Below are 26,072 nucleotides of genomic sequence, written 5' to 3' on the forward strand. Positions count from 1 at the left end.
AGGGTGCAAAGGCACAGGGTGTTGCACAATTGAGGGACACGTGAGAAGTTTGCCTCTTCACTGCAGGATTCTCGTGTGACTGACTCACCTAAAATGAGTCTACAGACAGCAAAGCGCTGCTGGGCAGTCAGATCTGAGACAGCTTTAATGGAGGCATGACACAGAAAAACTATCTGGACCTGGGACTCAACTCAGGCTATTTTGCTCACTCAACCTAGACAAAAGGCAAACTGACACATGAAGAGGCTTGCAACATAAAAATAATTTGAACTTTTAGGCTGCCCAATGCCGCAGGGTTATGGATGAGACAAAAATGTCAAGTCTCGCGAAGGTAAGAATCTGTCCTTTTGCTTTTAACAAGAAACAAAGCAATGAGGAGTACACTCTTCAAAACTTACTTTTGGTCCTTCTCTTCCAGGAATGCCTGGAGGACCTCTTGTGCCAGGATCACCCTGTGGAAAAGACAGAAGATGAAGTGACAAATAAATATTGTTATGCCATGGACCATCTATGCACATTGCTTCCTTCCTGCCTTTCTGACCAGGCCTTTGTTTTATCCCAAAGCTTCTCCAGTCCTTGCTCTCTTCTAAACCATATACTTGTTCAGAGAGACTTCCTTGTTTTCCTCCCCATCTCACACTCTCTACTCAAATCATGCTAACACATTTTTTAGCTTTACTTTGGATAGCCCCAGACACACCTATGTTTAGGTTTGAGCATCTTCCTTTCAAGGATTAGTTAGAGATGAAGGCTACTTGTTACTCTCTCCAGCTTCAAATCTGTAGATATTTAAAAGTAAATGACCCCTGCATTGCTGAGAGAAGCATTTGCCAGCTAAATTGCAGTCATATAGAAGTGCTAACCAAAAAACACTGAGAAATGAAGAATGAGACATAAAGAAGAAGCAAGAAAGAGAGCTCTGACAAGAAGAGTATGTACAGCAGAAAACCAGTACAATTACAAACAAAAAATAGACCTAAAATAAATCAGATTTGGAAATGAGAAAGTCAATAAACCCTAAGTACATGTATTAATAAAGTACAGTAGACATGAAGTGTGCTTTTCATATTGAAATACTCCTGAGCACAATTTTCATTTTGGAATATTGCAGAACCCTCCAAATTTCATTATTTCTCAAAATAATATCTTAGAAATTCTAGACTATTTTCCTCATTTGGTATATTACTGAAATTAATGCTACAAAGTAAAGTGGAGAACTGGGTATATTTGTAGCAATTACTGTGGGTTGGATGTGCTGAACAGGCACTTCCTGGCTACTACCTGACTTGCAAAATTTCTGTCAATATATTTCTTGAGTATTTTTTAAAAGAAAACAAAGCAAAACAAAAAATCACAATACTGTTTTAGGCTAGCCCTGCAAGTCAGAACTGAACCTATAGAAGCTCTCAAGTGCATGTGTTTGTTTAAAAAGCATGTTTATAGCAAAAAAACCCTATTTAATCTGTGAAAAATTTACCTTCAGTATAGCACCCATATCTCCCACAAGTGGAAGTGCAACCTGCAATTAAAAAAGGCATCTGCAGTTAATATTTTACAAAGCACTACTAATTCTGATGTGTTTTCATTGCTTCTAAACTTTATATCATTACACATAGAGCTGATGATATATATATGTTGGTTCAATCTACTTTTTAATGAAAACTCAAAAGAAAAAACTGATTTTCAGATATACTTAAATATCACAGTCTATCCAACCTATCGATTGCAATTCTTAACTACAAATGCAATGAAATGTCTCAAACCATGACAACAGCATAACTCCTGAACATACTAATATTGTTTTTGTAGCACATCAGTGACAGCTTAATGCTACTGGAATTTCTTGTATTCTTACCTGATTATCTTCAATTATTTTCCTCCTCCTTTCTCCTAGGCTTTGACTCTACTGTCAACTGTAGCACAAATTCTGGAGATGCCAAAGCTAACTTCAATAAATGAGCTTAGATACTGGAAATAATCCAGCTACAGCAACAAAAGCAACATATGTAATATTTTTTACTGCCCTTAAATATTAATAATTAGTGTGTAACTCCTTGGTGCCACTGCTAAATTGCTACCAATACCAATTGCTACCAAAGCTGAGCCATTTAAAGATCAGTCAGTGGATCTATACTGTACTGAAAAAGATCCCAGATTTCCAAGACCTGCCATTAAATTTATATTTAAAGACTCCCTGTTAAAAACTCATTGCCCTGGTTGTCATCAACTTCATTCACAGACTCTCCAATTACTAATTCTCATTTTGTCTAGCAATTGCTAAATCTAAAATCATATAAATCCTGGGCATACTATAAAATTAGACACATTCAAAATAAGGTAACTTTTTTTGTTCACCCTGTTTAAATTCTTTCCATCTTGAAGAAGAAAAATAAAATATAAGCACTTTTTTTAGCATATTCCAAAGACTGCCAGTTAATAACAATGAGTGTCAAAGATCAGCTCAAGAGACACACTGCTGAATATAATTAACCAGAAATATAATCAGCACACCATCTATAGGGTGGCATAACCACCTTCGAAAGCATGCCAAGTTGTTTTTTAGGGTGAGACAACATCACCTAGCACAACTTGGACATAGTTATGTAAGGTGTGAGTCCATCCTCTGCACAGAGGTAAACTGTACATAGACAGGATCAGCTGCCCTTAAAAACCTGTGACAAGACTTGAAAACAAAAAACCTACATGGCCTGACTTTTCACCCTTCTCCTTATGATATTTTTCAGCTAGGCAGGCTGTTACCATATCACCTGTTGGTCTTCCTACTGGACTAGAAGTGTAATTTCCCCAGTCTCTCCTCTTTTCTAATGTTCTTATTTTAGCTGCTCTACCAATGTATGGCACTGAACCCCAAACCCTCAGTGTGGAACCCCAGCTGCAAAGGGCACACATGTATGAGAGCAAGCCAACTGTGTGCCACGCAGCTCCCCCGCTCTGAGTGTAAGGCAAGTCCAGCCTGACTGCAAACACACTCTGCAGAGCCATAAATCTGTGTGTTGCTCTCTGAATAAGTGTATGATTTATGCTGGGATTTTGAAAGTGTTAAAATGGCCTTAATTCTCCAGATTCACTCCTGCTTGCTACATCTTCCTGGAAAAAATGTTCTTTCCAAAAAGAAGAGTATTTCAAGACAGCAAAAGGCAATAATTATCCTGTTTGTGAGTTTTACCATTTAGACCTGTCTGTTTAATGGTAGCATCAAATATTTTACTTCCATTTAGTTTACAATGTGCTGTGCCTCCCAGACTTATTCTCCTTATGGATTTTGGTTTTCCTTATTAAGCACTTTATCCTCATCTGTCTCAAGTTAAATCTTGTTGACTTCAGACAGCCTCTGAATTTTGATTACATCTTCAAAAAGCAAGCAATCTTTCCCACTCCAATTTCAGAGTTTTCTCTACTTACCCAAATGAAATTAAATCACTGACAAGAACTGAGCATGGGAGAGACCTCTCTTTCCAAGACTGACAATAATCTGCTAAGTGACACTCAGATCCATGATTTTTGATAAGCATTAACTACATGGCAACTAATTCTAAGCATTTTTTCTTGCTTAAAGAAACATAATGAAGACAGTCTTGGTTTTATTGAGGCCAAGTACATAACATGGCTGTTTACTTGTCTTTCCCAAGTAAGTATTTCTACTTTATCTTCATATCACTGGTTCTTATAGGCTTGCTATGCTATCTCACCTCACATAAATTTAATATATTTGCACCAAAGCAAATGCAAAAGCTTTCCCTGCATACGTACAGGATCACCTGGAGGGCCTGGTAGTCCTGGCTTTCCATCTCTTCCTGGAGTGCCCTAGAAACAAATGTAAAACTTGATGGCCTTAAATCATTGACGAGGTACACATTACTTTTTCTTGTATATATATAAAGCTGTCACTTACATTAATGCCAGGGGTACCTGGAGCTCCTGGTAATCCTGGAGGTCCCCTAGGGCCCTAAGAGCACAAAAGGTCATTTCGGATATAAGAATACCTTTCCTGCAAAATTCCTAAACTAAATTAATGCTTTTTGTATTAAAGTGAAAACTTATACCCTACCTGCACACCTGCTGATCCAGTTGGACCTATAGGACCCTGTAAGAAAACTCCAAACAATCAGTAGCTACACTTTCTGGGATAAGGGAGATGAACTTCATTAAAAAATGCTGAATGTAGGATATTTATGCAGTTTTCACTTTGAGAAAGTCTTGCTTTAAGGTTTGGCTTTAAATCCACACATAATTTTGCCAAAGTTGGAGACCTCAGGACTTTGTGAATGCCCATTTTTTAGGGCAAGCATTTCCAAAAATTATTGATCTGTGGTGAAACTTGGTATTTAGGAAGAAAATTCACTAGAAAAGCTAATGAGCACTTGAATAAAACCAGATAATTTAGATATAAATGCATAATTTTTAAAATTCAGATTTGAAAATATTGTAATTGAAAAAATTATCTTTAAGTATTATTATTTTAGATGAAGACATTCAGGGTGAATGCGTAGTCACCTTTCACAAATATTTCCTTTTTATACCAGAGCACTGTCCATAAGCTGAATACACATTGGTTGACTGAAGAGAGATTGCCTCAGTCACTGGAGTAAAACTCCTGCAATAGCATGTACCACCCACCAGCTACACCATCAACATCAGCACATTTTTTTACTGAATATTTTGATGGCACTGCAGGTGGCTTTATTTAAAGGCATTAAAAAGAAAGAAACCCAGGAAACAAGCTGAATTATTGAAACAGTTATTGTTGTACAAATTATTTACTATGAATGCTTTAGATGTCTGTGTCAACTTGCTTCATGTTTGAATTTAAACTGCACAGCAACCCTTGAAGCAAACTGGGAGCTGGGAGTCAGGCCAGAAGGGAGTTCATGGCTTTTTATTATGCTTTGTTTGCCTGTTGCAGTTGCTCAGTGATGGACAGTGAGAAGCCCAAATTCTGGGTGTTGTTTACTTACTGGTGATCCCTGAATGCCTATTCCAGGGGGCCCCATCTCCCCAGGTGCTCCCTGTACACCAGGTAGTCCTCTTTCTCCCTGTGAAAGGTAGGAGACTTTCCATCACAACAGCTCTGAAAATGCAAACTACCAAATATTTTTAGAAACAGAAATAATGCGTTTGGCATACCTTTGGCCCCCTTGGACCTGGGTTTCCAGGAACACCAGTTGGACCCTAAAAGAAATCCAAAACAAAACACGAAAAAACCAAGAAAAAAAACCCAAACAAATTATGCTTTAAAATTCAAAATACTAGATGTATTTAATGGCTAAAATTAGCCAGCCCTTAGAAATAAACTATGACAAGTTTACATATCCTCCTTGTTAGTGCCAGTATCACTAGAATCATATGTGATACTTACACTATTTCTAGACTACACAAATAGACTAATAGACTTACACTATTTCTATATTTTAGTGCACTTAAAACACCACTGTAAAATATATTTTGATTTTGAAATTACAATAAAAAATATGTGCTTTGTGGCTTTAAACTGGAAGTGACTAAGTTTAGATTAGGTATTAGGAAGAAATTCTTTACAGTGAGGGTAGAGGCACTGGAACAGGCTGCTGAGAGAAGTTTTGAATGCCCCATCCCTGGAAATGTTCAAGGCCAGATTGGATGGGACTTTGAGCAACCTGCTCTAGTGGGAGATGTCCCTGCCCATAGTAGGGGGTTGGAACTAGATGACCTTTAAAGTATTCTCCAACACAAACCGTTCTGTGATTTCTTTCATTGCACAATGAGAATTCTTTCCCAGTTGCCCCTGCAGAAAATAAAGTCAGGAAAGTCTTTTCAGATTATGGACTTACTGGTGTTCCAGGCAGACTTGGTCCGGGAGGCCCCATATCGCCTTTTGGACCTGGATGTCCAGGTGGTCCAATAATTCCACCAGGGTCACCCTACAAAATAAATTTGAATCACTAATTGAAATGTGAGAATTTTCCCCTATGAAAAAACTCTAAATATTATCAAGTTTATCACAGAAAGTGCCAGTACTTTGAGAAGATATAGAGAAGAAAAAATACCCTCATATTTTCCTTCAAAAAGTTACAGAATTGGAGGCATGGATCATATAACCATTATTAATAACTAGCATTCTCTTGCTTTTCCATGCTTGCAATGCATCTCATCTACATTTCTTGTTCCCCAGGCTCCTAATATGCAGGTTGTCATTAAACCCTGCCAACTAATTCATAGCAACAGCTGAAACAACAGCTGTCTCTCCCCAGCTATCAACCACTAGTGCTAAACCTGGGGTCTTCAGTGTATTCCTTTTTACTCCTCTGTTCTTCTCTCAACACATGCAGTGTCTCTTGTTCCCCATTGCTAAACTCTGCTGCTTATTCAGTAAAATTGTGCCTTTTGTTATGCTCTCCTCTTGTCTCTTGCAGGCTCCTGCAACATCCTCTGTGATTCTTTCTGAACCCACCACTTCCCATTTTGCAAGATGAGTACATTCTTGTCCTTGTTCCAGTTATTTTCTTTGCCTTTCTTGCATCTCACTTCTTCAAACTGGAGTTTTTTGGTTTTCCTTGTACCCCACAATGTATAAATACCACAACACATCACACATCTCAGAGCACACCTGTATATCCTTTTTTTTCTCCTTCTTTACATTCAGTATATAGACACGTAATTTTTAGCTGTTGCTGATGCAGCTAAATTCTAACTAAGAGATTTCTATACAGCAAAATACAATGTCTTAAGGAGATCCAGCCTTAGCTTACATCTGAGCCAGTGTAGCTGCCCTAGAGCTCTGCCAAGATGAAGATGTCTGACTGTGAAGTGGGATTTTGCACATTAGTCTGGGTAGGACACTATCCTGAAAAGGTTGTTCTGTAGTCAGGACCTGAAGTGACATTTCTGCACAGAACAGATTTCATGCAAGGGCACAGTCCAATCTCTTTGAAATATTACTTAAATTATTCATCTAAAGAGCAACTAGGTTGCCAAACTGGTCTGAACCATCTCCAAATGCAGAGATGTTTCTTCTCCAAGACACGGGGGGCTGCTGCTGGTACATTTTAAAATCACACAGCAGCCACACAGATGCACTACAGAAGAATGGAAGGTTACTCTTGAAGTGAACATTTAAAATGCTTTAACATATCAAGCTTAATGAAAAACACTTAAAAGATACCTTGTCTCCTTTAATTCCTGGGTTTCCTGGTACCCCAGGATCTCCTGGTAAGCCCTGGAATTAATAAAAATATAATGGTACACTTTTATAGCTATTCCCTTAATGGTTATATAAAAATACAGATGAAAATTAGTTTCCACTGGACTGTTTACTGTGCATTAGTATTGATCCCAAATGTTAAAGACTATAAGTTAATGAATTACTTAATACTTAAATATATAAATCATTTTTCTTTAAGTTAAACTGTAATAATCAAAATTATTTTTGGACCCTATCAGGGGAGAATGGCAGAGACCAAAAGGTTTATTTCTTCTATTTCAAAGTAATCTCAAGTCTTGAAAATCAACTGTTTTTTCAAGCAAAGAAGTAGCACATAGAAACTTGAATTTTAAGTAAGTGTCATCTTTTTTGCCCATGGAGGGCTGCATGATTACTGTACTGTACTAGTTAATTATTCAAACTGGTATCTTAAAAGCCTCAATTAATTCCTACTCCTTCACATTAGTTAATCCAACAAATCCCTTTAAATGTTTTAGATATGTAATAGACAGTCAAACGTTTTCAGTAAATAAAGTATGTTCCAGCCTCTCTTTTGTCTAAATCTTCTCATCTTTCACATTTTGATTTTAACTTCAGTATTTTCCCTTGGCCTTTTCATGAAGGATTTTTATAAATGCAGAGAAATGAAGATAAATGAAAAATATTAAAGTCTAAATAGAAACTATTAAACAACAAGTAAGGCTCAATTGGGTTCTCTCACAATACTGCAACAAATACAGAAAACTTTTTCTATGACCCTTCAATGTTATTCAACTATTTAGTCAAGTGTTTTGTTAAGAATAACAGTAATTTTCACAGTAAGTATAAAATTGCCCAAACTGAACAGCAAAATCTAAGTATGAAACATAAGCTGGACTGAAAAATGAACTCTCTAAGAAAGACAAGGAAACACACATTGTTTTAATTTTTCTTAGTGTAAAGCACAGTTCTGTGCACACTGACATATGACAGATGACAACATTTTCATGCCAGTAGTGAATGCTCAGCAGCTGTGTTTGCTTTCTCTGCTGCATTCTCTACTTAATACAGACAGACAGCTACTCGCTTCACCCAGTCATCCAAACTAAAAGCATAAGAAAGAAAGTACCCTAATGAAGAATATTCTGCTTATACCAACACAAAATCATTATGGAAATGAAAATTTATGCTTACTAAGATCATGGCCTACCCTATCCACTTTTGATACTGGCATAAAATACATACAGCCTCTCTTCTCTCTCTTCTTTTCTAAGGATTTCCCAATTTTTTTTTTTTTTTTGGTTGGACCAAGCTAAAGTGGTTTCTTAGGAGAAGAAGTAATCCTTATCTGCTAGATGACTCTTTGATGATGTAAGTTAATTTAAAACAATTTTTCAAACTTTCATAATTGTCGTCATACTGTATAAAATGAATTATTATATTTTTAAATCTGCTGCCCAGTGGCATAATTGTTACAGGGACTCTAAAACCCTCATGAAGGAGGGTCTCCCCATCACCTTGCCCAATCAGTTGGCAGACCTGAATGTGGAGCACCCAAAAGCACAATGACTACAGGACACTCCAACTCTGCTGAGAAGTACCACTGCTTGACACTCCCAACTCACCAGTTTCACACCCACAAGCACACTGCATCTCTGGGAGCCTTGCCCAGTAGCATCTGTGCCTGGCAACTGTGAGCTGCTGCATAACACAAACCAAGAGAACTTGTTGCTTAACCATCCCAGCCAAGCAATGACCTCCTGGCTGGAATGGGAAGCCAGGACCCAACAAACACAGCTCTAACAGGGGAACAAGGGAGAGACAATCAAGAAGGGTGAAAGCTCTCATGCCTGTGACCCCAATATCCAGATCCACTCCATGCTGTCAAACAGTGTCAGAAGCACGATGCAGATGGTTTACTGAAACTAAAGATAATGGCCTGTTGAGGGAGGCATCCCATACTACTGTGCTTCAACACCTGGTAGCTGCAGGGCCACCCACAAAAAGAGCAGCTATGGTAACTTCTGTGGCACTGCTTCACTGGCTAACTGCTCACACACCACAGCTACAGCTGGAGAAATGGCACAATACATACAACTTCTCCTGGCAGTCCCCTGGGTCCAACAGGTCCTGGAGGGCCTTGCAGTCCCTGTGAAGTGATATAATACACACCTGAGGTAAAAGTCAATCAACTACTGTAATATGGTGTAAAGCATTGTTATATATAAATATATTTAAACATCAGGCATTAAGAATTATCTTCCACATGGAGTAAGAAGTACAGAGTTTGCTTATTCTCCCTTACTCTGACATTTAGTTCAGTAAGTCTTGTGGACTAATATGTACAAAATCCAAAGTATGTATATAAAGCAAATACAAGTAAGTACAAAGGGAATACCTAAAGGGAAAGACATAAAAAAGAACAGATCAAAATTTCAAGAATCATTTTTATGACAACAATTTTGAGGCTTCTATAGCCACATCGATTCTCACTGGGCCTTCTTTTCGTGATTTAAAATCCAGATACTATCCAGCAAGAATACTGTTGGGTGGCAGTTAGATTTAATAGTTTCTAATTCTATCTGTGTTTTATACAATTCAAGACATCATGAAAGATTCTAAAGAATATTTGTGCTTCAGTTACTTTCTTCACAGAATCACACAACTGTAGAATGGGTGAAGTTACAAGCAACCCATTGTAGAATGGGTTATCTGGTTCAGCCTTCCTGCCCAAGCAGGACCATTCCTGTACATTGCAGTTTCTTCCAGTGAGGGAGACTCCACAACCTCCCTGGGCAATTTGTTCCATTGCTCAGTCACCCACACAGTAAAGAAATTCTTCCTCATGTTCAGGTGGAACTTCTTGTGCATCAGTTTCTGCCCATTGCCTCCTGTCCTATTGCTTGGCACCACTGGGAAGAGCCTGGAAACCTCAGCACCACTGTTTAGATACTGATAGACAGTGATGAGGTCTTCTTCCAGTTGACTTTTCTCAAGGCTGAACAGGTCCAGCTCCCTCAGACTTTCCTCGTTAGAGAGATGCTCCAGTCCCTTAATCATCCTTGCTCTCCACAGGACCCGCTCCAGGAGCTCCATGTCCCTCTTGTACTGAGGAGCCCAGAACTGGACAGAGCACTCCAGATGTGGCCTCACCAGGGCTGAGTAGAAGGGCAGGATCACTTGCCTCACCCAGCTGTCCATGCTTTTCCTAATGCACCCCAGGACACCACTGGCCTTCTTGCCCACAAGGGCACTGCTGGCTCATGGTGGGGCTCACCAGGATCTGCTGGTCCTTCTCCAAAGAGCTGCTTTCCAGCAAGTTGTCTCCTATGGTTATTCCTCCCCAGGTGCAGGGCCCTGCACTTTCCTCTGCTGAGTTTCAGACAGTTCTCTGCCCATCTCTCCAACCTGTCATGGTCCCTCTGAAGGGCTGCACAGCCCTCTGGGGTATTGGCTGCTCCTCCCAGATTTTGTGTTGTAGGGAACCTGCTGAAGAGGCCTCTGCTCCTTCATCCAAGTCCTTGATGAACCAATTAAACAACAGGGCCCAGTACTGAACCCTGATGGACACCACCAGTGACAGGCCTCCAGCTAGACCCTGTGCCATGATTATGAACCTTTGGTATCTGCTGTTCAGCCAGTTCTGAATTCACCTCAGTGCCCACTCACCCAGTCCACACTTCCTGAGGTTTGCCTATGAGGACAGACTCAAAGGCAGGCCATGACTGCTTTAACATTACCTGCTGCCTCACAGGATTAAAGAAAGGAGCTACTCAAGTACTGGCAGTGGTTGCTCCTTGCCTCACCAAGGCATAAAGAGAATACACCCAGCTACCAGTGGATTTCTAATTGCAAAATGGGCGCTCCTATTCTCAAGTGACAAAATAACACCTGAGTGTTGCTTGAATATTCCTTTCTGTGTGACACTGAGAGCAATAAGAACTTAATGTAAAACATAAATTTTATGTAAAATAGCCATGATCCAAGGACAAACTTTTGATATAAATGATTTGCATTCTTTGCCCATTAATAGTAGCTAAAGAGTTGATAGCTTCAGAGTCTTCTTCTATAACAGCATAGAATGCAATTGTTATTCGATGAAATAACTTTCACTTACCCTTGATCCTGGATTTCCAGTAAGACCAGGTGGTCCAGGATCTCCCATTTCACCCTAATGATTTTGTTTGAGAAAACAAAAAATTCCAAGTTTACTGCTGTGTCTCCAATATCAGCTATGTATACTGGCAAAGTGTACAGTATGTACAAGTCCAAAAATACCTTATTTCCTTTTGATCCCTCCATTCCATTCTCTCCCTGAAAATAGTAAATACAACTATAAGAAGTTAGAAATTTAAGTAGGATCAAATAAGAGTTTTATTTGCTACCTTAAAATATTGTAATACAGTTTGCAAACTTAAATATTGAGAAAATATTAAAGAATTTCTGATGCATTTTGCAAACTCTAAAAGACATAGCAACCTAATTTTTTGCAAGTTTTCCCAATGTTTTAAAGGAAAAATGTTTGAAAACACTACATTTCCTTAAGAGCATTTCCAGGCTATTCTTCACTACTACATCTCTTCTGGTACCCAGTATTCACCTCCAAGCCCACACATTATTACATAAGTACACATAAGTAGGACTTATTCTGATTATTATAATATGTTAACCACAAATATCTCAGCAACCTTGAGTTTTATATTAAAAAGCATAACTAGCTTTTGTCAAGTATCATAAGAGAGGACAATAATTAATTACAAATACGTAACATAGGTAAAGAGAATCTTACAGAATGAGTGTTCTGAAAATCTGCCTCAAAATAAGAAAAAAAGTTATGCACACATGAAATGGCTGTAAGAGAACAGCCTGATGTTAAATGCCACTGGTGGCATCAGAGCAGTACAGTTCATGCCACATAAAACTTTGTGGAAAAGCTGAAAGAAAGAACCTTCAGGGAACAAAAAAAGCATGTGCTCTAAACTCAGTTCATGGACAGTACCAGCAACAGAAATGCTGAAAAACAGGGCACCTCTGTTTTTTTATTTATAACCTGGGAGACCTTGATGCACATGTAAGAAGGAGACAATACATATGCTATCCCACATAATCCCTGCATCTAATGAATGTCCACAAAGAGAAGAATTACAGAATGAATATGGTATGACAGTAGTCTCAAATGTACATTATTCACAGCAGTTCAAACATGCTATACTTACTGGGTCTCCTTTGTCTCCTTTTTCAGAAGGCTCTCCCTAAGGAAAAGTAGCAAAGAGGTTAACAGATTCATTTACAATGGTAAATAGCACATATGTCTGGTTTTGTTGAAGAGTCCTGGAAAATGTGGCTATTAAAAACCTGTCTAAAATACAAATATATGTACTATAAAAGTTTACTTGAGAGATGATGTTGATTTAATGCCAAGACCATGACATCCATGATCCTTTCAAGCAGGAGCACAAGGGAGGCTCAGAAACATGAACTAAGAGAGTAGTCATGCATCCAAATCTGAAAAGTTCTCAAACAGAGGTGCTTTATAACACAAAAAATCATAAATCTGTTATATCAAGGGAGTAAAAATACTGTTTCTGCCTGCACGAAAACTATTTTTATAGGTATGACCAAAGAAACCAAGAAGCCTCACAGTGAACATACATACATACATACATGAGCATACATTCCTAGAAAAGTAAAATATACATCTATTCCCAAGTAATATGTCCTGAATAATACTGTAATAACTATGCTTAAACAAAAATATACTAAATTAGAATGCTAGTTTGTAAATTTTAATAATTTAAAGCTTCTTGTTTTTTTTCATATAGATATAGAAAATCATGTTTATAACTTGAAAAAGTATGACTGGCACCTAATTCATGAGGCAGCCTCTGGTCATAAACTTATATAAAAATAAATTTAAACTGGTATTAAGTAAATGTCTGAATGTTTTTAAAGCTAAGGACTTTGTGAGCTGGTAGAGGAGGGAAATTTACCTGCCTATGTAAATGCCCTCCCAAGGAGGGGCTTGAATAAAGTACTAAGGACATTTAGAGACCCGACAGCTTTTTCCATGCCCAAACATTTTTTCTTGATCTCCTGTACATTTTACAAGCTTTCATTCATAATCAATACATTGTGTTAACTTCTAGTAAATACATGAGCACAGAAGTAAGGAATTAACTCACCTTTTCTCCCTTTGCACCAGTCATTCCCAATTCTCCTTTCTGACCCTTTTAACAAAATTAATTATATTTAAAATCTTTGTATTCTGGCAAATGTAAATAACCCCCTCCTCTTCTTTAACTGTACTTTGTTGTATGTGGGCCACAAAATCTTAACGATTGTTACAATGGAAATCAAGCTTAAACATCTGCAAATGAATTTAAATGACTGTTTTCTATAGAAGATCTGCAGGGTTATCAATAAAATGTTGTCAATTCTGTCACATATTCAGAGCACTGTTCTCTTCTCTTAAAAGTTGAAAAGGCATGCAATTGTTAAAATATCGGTGAGCTGTTTATACAGGACAGGTAACTAGAAACAATATAGTGCCATATGGTGTGGATTCAGAATTAGACTTGCATGTAATTTTTAGAGGTTGTCTATGAGTATTTTTGGTATAGAAAGCCTCATTGTTACAGAGCAACTGCTTTAAATATTCATTATTTACTATCCAAAATATTTTCTGAATTTCAACTTTTTCAGAGTCCTTCCCACATAACTGGCAGGGCAGCTATTTGACTTCTCAGATGGCATTATAGAAACCATATATAATTCTTTCAGCATTTCCCCTTTCTATTTATACTAGAGGAGAAAGGATCACATGCTGCCCCTGCAGGATAGCATGATAAGTTGGATATTGGTCTACACAGATCAAAGTGTCAGTCATCTCAAAAATCTATTCCTTCAAAGCCCATTGGGATAAATCAAATAAAATGCACTGTGTTGAGGGTGGCAGGGAGAGGTTGGGTAGGCACTTTGAAACTTCTCCAAATTCATCCCAAATGCTTACAACGTCTCCTTTCTGGCCTTTAAGTCCAGGGGTCCCAAGTACTCCTAGTAGTCTTGTATCACTCTGGAAAGAAATATCACCACAAAGATCAGAAAACATCACTATTTACTTCCAGCAACAATTTATTTACCGTAGCAATTTATTGTAATTAACCAGCTGTAAATTCAGAAGTCCTAATTTACTGCTAGAAAGGGAGTAATAATAAATGCCTATGCAGTACAGCTAGGTAGTGTGTTGCAGAACACCTCCTTTATCACTCATTCACACTCCTGCCACACTGGCAGAAAATGAACAAACGCATAAAAAGGAAATGTCTGTGTTGACTATTGCTATGTAAATCTATGATTTTTAAGTTCAACACAAAGAACATATTTTCATGCTCATTTTTACATTTCTCAAGTATGTTCAAAAAGAAGAAAATCCCCCACTTTTATGAAAAAGAACCACAAGCTTTTTACTTTTGAGCACCATGAAATGTAAAAGAAACCCTAGAACTAATTTAAGTCTACTACAGTAGTAAGACAAAGGAGAGGGAACAGGCTCCTCACATTGCTTCTCAAAGAAGACAGACTTAAGGACTAGAAGGTTCAGGTTCTATACTTGCTCAGCTGTTATTGCACTGCATTTATTTACTCTCTGTACACGGTAAAACACAATAAAACACAAAGCAAATGGTTTCCCTTTCATAAAGCCAGACTTCCTAAGGGGAAGATGTTTCTTTGCAATGACAATGGAAAAAGAAACAAAACCCCAATAACCCTGAAAAATGAGCTCCAGTTAAGACCCAGGGAATCCCAATCCTAGAACAGATGCCACTGGGTGAGCAGGAGCCCTGAGTAAGATAACTTCCCTTGCCATATCCCAGTTTTCACAGCTCTAAAATGGGAAAATACCACAATGAATAAATGTGCCATTTACACTGTGTTAATATTTTCAGAAGATGTAACTGAATATAAATTCAAAAAAAATCAATAATTATTTTAGAAATGCTAATTTCCTGATGGATTCTCTTTGGTGTTTAGGGTTTCCAACACTGTGAGTACACTAATTATCAAAATCACCTTCAGAACAAGATGGAGATACCCAGATACCTGAGTACTGATGAGAAGTAGTTGACTACCACTGGACTGAGAATCCAGGTGTCTGTTACCATGAGTACACTACAAATTATGATTTATACTGAGTTGTGCTTTTTTCTTTTTTGCATATATGGAACAAAAAAAAAAAAAAAAAAAAAAAAAAAAAAAAAAAAAAAAAAAAGGGGGAAAGGCTTTTAGACCAAATAACTACCCTTATGTTCTTTGCATTTTTATAGGTGATTTCTTCTTTAGAACCAAATGCAAGTAAAATACACCAAAAGAAAATCTTAGAAAGTTAATACTAAATTATCCCATAATAATCTAAAATTACTACAAATTATAATAATTCTGAAATATTTCCTGACAAGACTGTGTTGTAGTTTCAATTTCTTTGTGTTTTGGCTTAATTTTTTATGTATTGGAGAACATTTTTGATTAAACTGATTTGCTGTCCTTTCCAAAGCTACTTAGAAGCAAGTTTGGCTAAATGACCTTATATCTATGTATGGAAAACTGGTGAAAAAGAAGGATAACAAACAGAGGCCTCAAAAACCCAAATAAAGATAACAGAGGCCTGAGAGTATATAAAGGCAAATCATGAGGCATCATTTATCCATCTCTGAATGTAACATACAGGGCAAAACTAGTTTCTTGGCAAAAAGAAGAGAAAAAAAATGTGTTTATTGAACACATGCGAAGCATCTGATTAATGCTGAGAATGCAAAAGACATAACAAGAAGGAATATAAAAAAAGTCACCTGTAAAAACAGGCACACAGGAAGAATGAGGGAAGCAATGCTCCAGCACTGTCTCCCACCCCATTAAGGATCAATGCTACTACTTATCCTAGGCAAGTTCCTCTCACCTTCATTAAAGAAAGACTGCTGATCTTGGTTCACTGTTCAGCACAATTTGCTGCTGCAATCAGCAATTGTATTTATAGTGCCCTTTCACATGGTTCAAGTAAATTATGCTTTTAAAGGCTTGCACTCCAGCCTCCTTAAAAATCCCTCTGATAAAGTGATTGATGCTGACCCAGAAAAATCCTGGTTGCAATAAATTATTTAAATACATTGTGCAATTACCAATATTTATTACAACAATCAGAAATTACCATACAGCAATCAGGAAAATTGCAAATAATCTGATAAGAAACAGAGAAATTAGAGAAACAGAAAAAACATTGTTAATTATGATGGGTCTTAAGAGCCACCACATTTCTTGGTATCAGTTTCTCATGGTTCCTAGAAATACCAACACAAAGAAGCCATACTAATATTCTCAAGGAAAAAAAAAAAAAAGGTGTGAAAATACTTATAACAACTAAAATGTGGTCAATACCTAAACACTTTAAACACCAAGCTGAAAGAAGACCTTGTGACATCCTTGAGAACATGGATAAAATTATGGAAGATGACACCACCATTCCCTGTGCTGTAAGGAACTTCAAAAACCTCAGAGTATCACTCAAATATCATTTCACCAGTGATAACTGAGGTACACTGCAAGTTCAATACTGGAATGTGAAAGACTGCTTGATGTCTCCAAGGCGCTGGGGACAAAATCAGCTTCTGTCATACTGTGTAATAGCATGGAGAAAAGAAAAGTTACTGGTGCATACATATGCCTAAGTGGCAAATGGCAAAGCAGAGAAGCTGTTCTTTTCTTTGAAGACCTCTTTGTCTCTTCCTTGATGGGAATATCTCAATCCCATTCTAAAATGTATAGGAATTAATACGTTTGTTGCTGGAGACTTAAGCTGACTCTAGGAGTCAACTTTAACTAAAAGTTTTCATATTTAGAATCTTCTACTTGAATCAGAAAGCCAACTCCTCTTTCATCTGGAATAAACCAGTTCAACCTTGTGGAACACTTAATTGCTTATGACAGAGTCATTAAAATCTTCAAACTAGACAGCTGAAGTAAGAAGAAAGTTGATAAGCTATCCAGGATTTGAAAGATAATTAATTTATAGACTCGTACCAGTTGGTCTACATTTTTTCCAGAAGATTGTTAATTAGGAAATATTAGCCACCTTAAGAATACTTAGAGCCTTCTAATTGTAAGAAACATGATTTTTGAAGACAGATGTGTGTAATTTCCTGGAGTTTGTAACTGTTTGTATTTCCTCTTGCAGAATTAACCTTAAAGGGACTATCAGGATCAAAGAGACTGATAAGGCAGAGGTGGGGAGTGAGTTACAAAAAATAAGGTATCAATAGAGGAAACAGTGTGCTGATATCAGTGAAAGCTCTTTGGCAGGAAGAAGAAACTGGTAAGGAAACCAAACGTGAAAACCAAAATATATAAAACTTCAACATATATATATGAAGCAGGAGACCAAATACAGAAATGAACTCTCTAGGCATAAAAAATGCTCTATCCTTAATTCCTAATACATGCTTCTAAGGTGATATACTGATTTGGCATGGATTAAATATCATAATATCAGAGAAATCACTTCAGTGATAAAAGCAGCTGGAAAGGTATGTTTGACATGAATTTAATGCCAGAATCCTTGTTCAAGGAAAGATTTTAGCACTCTGGGAATGTTAAATAAGAAAAATACCCTGAATACATGTGCATTCTATTCATGTATAGTTAATGCATTCTAATATTAAAATAAATTAATTCCCTCCAGGCTTGACCTGATGACTTAAGTTGTGATACACACATTAACTACTGTACTGGGGAAATAATGCTGTAATAGTGCATCTTGAATTTTTGAACGTTTTCCGATCAGAGAGGTTACATACTCCCAGATCAATTAAGGAAACTTCTCTATTCTCATACAATGGCAGACACTACCACAGCTTAAATGATTTGAAATACCTGCAGTAAGAATGTAAAAACTCTGTCAAGCTGAACACAGTCCTATGCAATTTCAACACTTTTAGTCCTTTAAGTTCTTTTAGCTGCAGGTGGTTTTATAATTGACACGGTATTTTTATTATTCCTAATACAAACATAAGGACAATTCTCCTGGACTGCTGGCAGATCTTTTCAAAATTATGCCTTCTTGTCTTTTTATTTTACTCTTAGAATCATGAGAGAGTTGGTAAAGAAAGAAATGTCAAGTACAATTTGAAGCAATTAGGTTTAGAAATGGGGAGCTGGTGCTTCACACTAACAGCTAGGTGGTCCACACATTTCCTTTCTGAGTTTTACCAATCAAAAACAAATAAGTAGAAGATGGATGGGAGGCAAGACACATGGCAGCAAGATAGATGACCTGGCAGGTATGTGACTGGAGTGTGGACTGAAACTCGTAAAGGGATGCAGAAAGTGAGCAGGAAAGAAATTTCCTTTTGAATTAATTTGGAATGTGGTTCACAGAAATCAAAACTACAGTAATTTCTAACTTAGATACTACTTAGTCATAAATCCACACAGACACCAAATCAAATCTCCATACCTCATTATAATGTTTGTTCAATGAATCCAGGATTCCTTTTAGTCCAGATGGACCCTATATGGAAAAATATGCATCAGAAGGTCATTTTAATTTTACTAATTTTATGTTTGCATATCTTTTTTTAAAGAGCAGTGGAGATATAAAAGGTTTTTTTGGTTTTTTTTTTTTTTTTGAGTGTACAGTAAATTATTTTCAGTAGCTTCATTATATATATTTTTTCTGGCACAGGGGAAGAAGAAAGTTAGTTTTCAAATCTCTGAATTTTGAAAAATAGCAACTTATTTTCAAGTGAATTGGTCAGTCAGAGAAGGCAAAAATGAAATCCATATCAATTTTAATACAAGTCCCTTCTGGTATGAACAACATTCTTGTTCTGCAGCATTTTGACTCTTTCCACTAATTCAAAGCACAAGTTTTGATGTAGAAGTGGTTCCTAGTGTCAGTGAACAGCTAGGTTTTTAACCTGAGAGTACAGTAAGTGAAATTGAGGAAAGCCAGAATTCTCCAGAATATTAACTTTCTAGTTTTATTAGCATTGTAAATTTTTACTTAAACACACGTTTCATCAAGAAATTCAACACTGAAAAAGGAATTTCCTGACCAAATGAATATTTAGGACAGAAACACTGAAAAATGTGCTTGGGGAAAAAACATGTTTGGACATTAAATCCCCTCATTTTTAGGCATATTCTGCCAAAAAGCGTTCCCTCAATGAGATTTTTAAGTTTGGTAGATGGAGCGGAACACAGAAAGTACAGCCAGTTCTTATGAACTAAGACTCAATTAAATTAACAAATTAGCATAGTTACTCTCTTTGAGTTGAAGTTTTCACATAATGCAATATGAAAAACAACCACTCGTGATGAAACATTTAACTGTATTAATTAAATAAATAAATAAAACTGTATTAATAAGATTACAATATATTCAAGTAAGTAATTTAGCCTGATTGACCCAGATGTAATACAGACAGGGCACAAAAGCACTCCTCTGGGACTTTTTATAATTACAATTTACCCTCTGCAGCTTTTGCCTTAGTGTCAATACTAGGAAAGCTTGGAGGCCACATGAAACATCTCAGGTGTTTCACTCCCTCCTTCTTCCCTACATTGGAAGAGACAAAAGTGCATTCCTGTTATTTCAAAGTGAATTGTCACTTCAAATTTATGTTAAAACTAAGATCAATATGGTCATGTTGTTTTCACTAAGATCTCACTCCACTCTGACTTCTGAAGTTAATGGCAGAATTTTTACTTTGATATCCATAATAAAGTTGGCAATCTAGAACTGGGACTGAGGTATGATGACACTGCCTAGACATCTCAACATCAACACTGTAAACCTGCTGTGTTGAATTCTTGAACCCAGGATTCCTGGAGAATTCTGAAATCCTGCAAGGACTCAAAAATAAGAACTTATTCTCCCTTTGCATTTGACATCATGTACCCATACTTCTTTTACTGTTTTTCCACAACTGAAACTGCTGCAGTCACACAACCCAGGAAGAACTTAATGCTGTATCTGCCATCAGCCCCAAACTCTCAGATATTATTTGTACATGAACAAATAATTTTTGACAGGATGAAAAGTACATTGACATAGTTTTTGAAAAACAAACATATCCTTAAAAATCCCCAGAATGTCTCAAGACTAAGACAGTCAAGGAGAACTTTAGGCATTTGGGTTGCATTCTTGACTATGCCACAGCCTTTGAGTTATCAGTTTAGTATTTCAGTTTTCCAAAAATTGACATAAATTTAATAATTTTATATTTCCATCATTTTTTTCTATAATAAAAAACTAATAAAACAAGTGTACAACAACAGAAAATATTTTTATTCAAGACTTTTTTCCTAAACCATAGTCTCTTTTCTTCCACAGTTTCACAACACTAATATAGTTGCACAATCTACTCTGAAGTATCTACAGACTAAAAAATCCCAGCAGCATTGGTTTGAAAGTGGAGAAGCAATGAAATTAACAACAGTTGAAGAATTATTGTACCAGCAGTTTTTAGCTTTTGAATGAAAATTTTGCACATCTGCCACTTTGAAGCTCACTTGAGCAGGGTTTCCTTTTTTTTTTCTAATATCAAGTTGTGTAATTGAGAGAAGTGAAGCACACAGAGTAGAGTTGCATGAATAAGAAAAGAACTGAAAATGTGTCCTGATTGTTTTCCAAAATTGCAAACAGGTTTCAGATGTTATTTCTACAGACAAGGCAGGAATAGAAACACAGGTGCTTAAAGGGAAATAACTCCAAACTGTGAAATTACTGGGGTTTACAACATATTTTCCTCCCTTAACTTTTATAGTTCACCTGCATTTCTGTAAAGATGAGACTGTTGAAAAAATCTACCCAATCTCACAGTCCATGCATAAAATGGGTAACAAGTAAATTGCATTGGTTGCCTCTCAAAAATAGGCCATTTCAGAGAACACAGCCTGCAAGTGACTCAGCGCAGTTACTTTATCCCTGTATTTCACTTTAGTGCCTGCCCATTAAAATAAGACACTGTTTTTCTGTTTATTTTAATGCAGAACATCATGAAACTCATCAGGGCAGATGTACAATATTGCATAACTATTCCAAAGAGCAAATGGAAAGAATGATGAAAACATGATGTCTGCCACAATAGGACACAAGAAATAAATTACATTTTGATAGGGATAAAAAAACTTAATGGATAGAAACAAGCAATATGACCAACCTTTGCCAGCCATTCCCACACTATAATGTAAGGATTTCCAATATTCTTCTAAGAAGCAGCTGAAAGTCCAGGAAAACCAGAAATGCTACTGACAATTTTCACTTATCATTGCTTTGATTTTTTCTTTATTGTAATTAAGCGATAACATTCACTCACTCCCAAAATATTGGTAGAGGAATGACAATATTTCCTAAGGCAGAGGAAATGAAATTTCCAAGGTGAACTGCTGGCTACTTAAGATAACTAATCTGGGGGCACTGACATATGTATTGAATTACAACACCAAAAGTGTATGTAATTAAGTGAAGAAGTTCAAGTGAACTCCTCTACTGCATCACATACAATGCAGACAAAAATGAAACCCTATTTTAATTTAAAACTTTAGGGAGTAACACAAAGCTCATCTTCCAAGCAAAAATACTTGAGAAGATAAAAAATATGAAATTCAGCCTCTTGCAAAGGTAAATGATAAACTGAATGATGAACTTCAAAAGGTATAGTAATTGTGAAATGAATAAATTCCATCTATTGGGTGAAAACAATAGTTTAGCTTTGGATGTATCAGTTTAAAGAATGAATAATTGTGATTACAGTTTACTAGCCTGTGGTTTAACACACCCTCAGTTTCTTTCCCATTTCTGCCACAGGTAGATTGGACAAGGTTGTATTTGGCCAGAACAGGCAGTCCTCATGCTTCCAAACTTTACAAACCAGTGCTGATAACATTTCACTTCTGCTAAAGAATAACTGGGCAAAAGTCAGACTCATCTCAAAGAATTTTTTTTGTTATATTGGTGCAAGTCTGTAGCACAACTCTAGCTTAGCACTCTTGGTTTTAAAAACAAGCTAACTCACTAAAATGGGAGCAATTAAGAAATGGAAGTTCTCCAGTCATAACAGTTCCAGTAGAGGCAGAGAAAATTAGGACAGGAAAGATAAAGTTAACCCTCATTGGAAAAATGAGTAAAACTCCTTTTTTTCTGTTCTCTAGTCCATCTATGTAAATAGCTATACCTGCTGATTCATTTAAAGGTAAAAATAAATAATCAATAAACCCCCAAGCTCAACAGTGACAGACATCAGGGACCCCGTCCGTGTTGCTGCATCCTATAGACTTTTAGTCAGCAGCTATGGCAGAAGAAAGCAATCAGCTCAGTTCTGCAGTCTGATCAAAATGCTATTCCTACAACCTCAAAGCATCCTATTATCATAGTAATTCTTTTTGTTTCCTAAAATCAGCATTTCAATTTCAGTGAAGAGCCATGCTGAGCAGGTAACAGCATGTGACAGTCTCTCTTTCAGAAAACTTTAGAAGAAAATGGAAGTAGGCAAATACATAAAATACATTTGAAGGGTACAGAGATATTGATTTTACAATCACAATTTTCAGAATGCTTGTGAGAGCAAAGTGAATAGTGTGTTTAACAGATGATTTTCACTGCTATCCAGGAGCTTGAAAAGTGGAGAAAAGGTCAAAAAGCACTAGAGGGAGCTGCTGCTCTACTTGGATTCTTCTATTCAGCACAAATTGCTACCCGCTGGATTGAGATGGGTGTGAGCACACATCTTGGCTCTCCTGTACTGAAATAACAGAATAGTACTCAAAAACAACAGCAGACAGCAAGGATGCATCCTACCAATTTTGAACCAGAAGGGAATCAAAGAACACATTAAAAGTCTATAAGATGTAATAGACTTTAAACAAATACAGAGGAGGAATATATCCCATAAATTTACAAAAATATTTTTATAGCTGATAAATAAAAATCCTCATTGACTCCTTGCCTTTTGTGAGCACAGGATTTGTTCCAAAGAGAAAAAAATAACATAAAAGAAAGCATAAGGAAAAAAAAATGACACAAAAGAAAGGGAGAAATTTCATAGAAAGTCCCACTTTAAGTGAGTAGTTTCATTACCAGATGCCAATCAATCTATGTTTCTGACAGTGATAAAGGTTTTTAACCAAAGCTATGCAGATGATGTTAAGGGACTAGAAATTCACACCAACCATTAATTTTACTGAAAAAAAAAATCCCCAGAAATTAGGTTAGGGAAAAAAAAAGAAAAAAGATGAGATATTGAGAGAAGGTTAGAAAAGTCTTAAATGCTGCCATACTACAAGTAGATTTTTGACTATTAGCAGGTGCTTTTACACTCCTGTGACATGAAAGCACAGCATGTATGCTGACTGCAAGTTTTGTAACTTTCCAGTTTTCTTTAATTTTACCCCAGTCTTTTCCCCACAAATCCCTATATGTGCACATTGTTATTAGGACTGTCGTTGATAATAAATACCTTGAGTATTGTATTTTCTTACCACAGCTTTTATGTTTTTGGTTGTTTTTTTTTTTTCTTTTGTCAGTACTGAGCACTTGACTGTACTAATATCTAAATGAAATACTCAACATCATGGCATAAAGTGATAAATAAATTAGATAAATTTATTAATTTCAAACACACAGTGCATGCTCTAGCCCTAACAATTAATGACTGAATCTCCTTTTTCTCAAAAACAAATTTTCCATTTTTTTAGAAACATCAGCCAAAACCCAAAGTTTTTTATACTGGAGAGTCTATTTTTTTACATATTCAATCTGTTAACCACTTTGTACCCTGTGTAGGCCAAAGTTATGCCAGCAACCACCCTCCAGGTGTGACTGTTCTGTTGCACTTTGGAAAAGCCAGAGCAAGGGCTAACAATGCATCCACGTGCATGAAGCAGCTGCTTATTATTAGGAGAGAAGGGTAACTGGAAGCACAGCAAAACTGAATATAGTTTGAGCCTTGAAAAAGAGAAGGGGGCTGATGGATCCTGTTAAAGTTTTTTTGGTGCATACAAGCTGTGGCTCTTGAAATATGGGGATCCTGCCAATGCACTTTAGCAGGCATTGCTGCTTTTAGAGTATGCCTTTTCTATGTGTTATCTTCTCAGCCTTGGAAGAGGAACACAAGATGGTGGTATAGCTGTATTCAAAGTGAGGAGTGTATCAAGAGAGTTACACCAGAAACAAATACTTTAAACCAATATTTAGGCCATGGCTGTTTAAGGAATGCTTTTCTCTATGTAGTACTAGGCTACTACCCAATACAGAGTTCCTTGTAGTGACGCTGCCATGCTGACAAAGTTGAGCTTTCCACTTGCTGCAAGAAAATCTGAGATATATCTCAGTAATAGAAGCACAATTTAGCTTCCTCTCAAGATTTCTGGTATATCTGTCAAGGATCTTCACAAGCCTGACCTGCCAGCAAATCTAGGGTGGCAGAAACCTGTAACGCAGAAACAGCTTTTCACTAGCTCACAAAAAGCTAAGTAGATTAGGTCTAACATTGACCTCTACTATAGTTTGCTTTTTTATCCTTTAAAGGTTATATTTGGCACTTGTATTAAGAAAGATTCTGCCTCACTCCTTTCCTCTGTTTGGCCTCCTGAAATCTACAAGATCATTTCATCATTAGGATTGTGCAAAAGACTCAAACAAGCAAGGCTTCAATATGATTGCATGCAGGGGAAAAGAGTGAAAGGGAGGGATTTTAAACTGGTTTTATGCAGGATAAATGAATTCCATCATAAACGCCTCTTTCTGAACATGTTTTGCAAGAAAAAATTATTTCTGAAATGTATGCAGTTTTTGTTTTGGATGAGGGTAGATGACATCTGTTTCATTTTAGTCATTGTATCCCGTGCAGCAGTGCATTATTCTCTTCTCTACATATAAGACCAGGTTGAAACATCTGAATCAAGTGTTCAGATGCATAAAGCACTAGCCTTTATCCAGGCAAGCAAAAGAAGGAATTATAAGTTTTTTGTTTTATATTAAGAATGTAAAGCAGCAGAAGTTTACTTAATCCACAAATAGCTGTTTTGCATTTGTGCATGACAGCATTTTTATAATACAATGCACAGAGAATTTTACAAATATGACCAAGTCTTCCTCTAACAAAAAAAAGGCTGCTTTCATTGAAGATTAATATACATTCATGCCTGACTTGAATTTTAAATCCTTTATATATATATTTTTTTAATAGAGAAGAAAAAGAAAGTCCCAAACCTCTTAGATCTGAGCTAAACCCTTTAGTTCTTCATATTACAAATCCTTTCATAAAGTCATGTATTTCTTAATATTTTTAATTCTTCAGTCAACTCATTTGAACTACAGCTGAGTGCTCATTCCAGTGCTGGGTATAATCCTTCCCATCATTCAGACAGTTGGCACATGCTTCACAGAGTCCTTCATCTTTCAAATTACCCCTCTGAGACAGAAATTATCCCTTCTTCTACAGAGCATCATGCATTTTGCAAAGGAAATGAATGCACAATATTCACAGCTAGCATACATGGCCAGTCTTTCTTTGAAATGCCAATTTCTGCTTCCTCTGCTGAAGTTTCCATCTTGTTCTTTCCCTCCTGTGTAGTCCCTCCTACTTGTAGACCCAGTCCTTTTATTTATGCTGCAACAAAAGGCTACCAGTAGTGGGTGTTTGATACAGCAGAGTACACACAGATCAATTATTTTAAACTATAATTATGATCCAGTAGCCTGCTATAAAAGAGTTAACAAAGTCCAAGGACAGAGTGAAAATTTCCCATTCCCCTCATTCGTTACTCACAGGAGGTCCTGGTGGCCCTGGTTTTCCTGGAAGGCCTGGTTTGCCTCGTCTCCCCTGGAAACAAAAAAATTACA

At 36.8% G+C, this 26,072-nt stretch overlaps 1 protein-coding gene across 1 annotated transcript in view; it reads right to left on the reverse strand.

Annotated features, from left to right (window-relative positions):
* The window catches only part of COL19A1 (collagen type XIX alpha 1 chain), a 194,809-nt gene that overhangs the window by 27,506 nt on the left and 141,231 nt on the right, over positions 1 to 26,072 (reverse strand). Inside the window, exons 18-34 of the mRNA XM_053937526.1 lie at positions 25,999 to 26,052; positions 18,681 to 18,734; positions 14,187 to 14,249; positions 13,360 to 13,404; positions 12,394 to 12,429; positions 11,456 to 11,491; positions 11,295 to 11,348; positions 9,273 to 9,326; positions 7,160 to 7,213; positions 5,829 to 5,918; positions 5,146 to 5,190; positions 4,977 to 5,054; positions 4,070 to 4,105; positions 3,914 to 3,967; positions 3,772 to 3,825; positions 1,478 to 1,519; positions 399 to 452 (exon numbers count right to left, since the gene is read on the reverse strand). Of these exons, the coding sequence (XP_053793501.1) occupies positions 399 to 452; positions 1,478 to 1,519; positions 3,772 to 3,825; positions 3,914 to 3,967; positions 4,070 to 4,105; positions 4,977 to 5,054; positions 5,146 to 5,190; positions 5,829 to 5,918; positions 7,160 to 7,213; positions 9,273 to 9,326; positions 11,295 to 11,348; positions 11,456 to 11,491; positions 12,394 to 12,429; positions 13,360 to 13,404; positions 14,187 to 14,249; positions 18,681 to 18,734; positions 25,999 to 26,052 (903 nt within the window). The remainder of the gene's footprint in view (positions 1 to 398; positions 453 to 1,477; positions 1,520 to 3,771; positions 3,826 to 3,913; positions 3,968 to 4,069; positions 4,106 to 4,976; positions 5,055 to 5,145; positions 5,191 to 5,828; positions 5,919 to 7,159; positions 7,214 to 9,272; positions 9,327 to 11,294; positions 11,349 to 11,455; positions 11,492 to 12,393; positions 12,430 to 13,359; positions 13,405 to 14,186; positions 14,250 to 18,680; positions 18,735 to 25,998; positions 26,053 to 26,072) is intronic.

The sequence above is a fragment of the Vidua chalybeata genome, chromosome 3 (genome assembly GCF_026979565.1).
Source record: "Vidua chalybeata isolate OUT-0048 chromosome 3, bVidCha1 merged haplotype, whole genome shotgun sequence".
Classification (NCBI taxonomy): domain Eukaryota; kingdom Metazoa; phylum Chordata; class Aves; order Passeriformes; family Viduidae; genus Vidua; species Vidua chalybeata.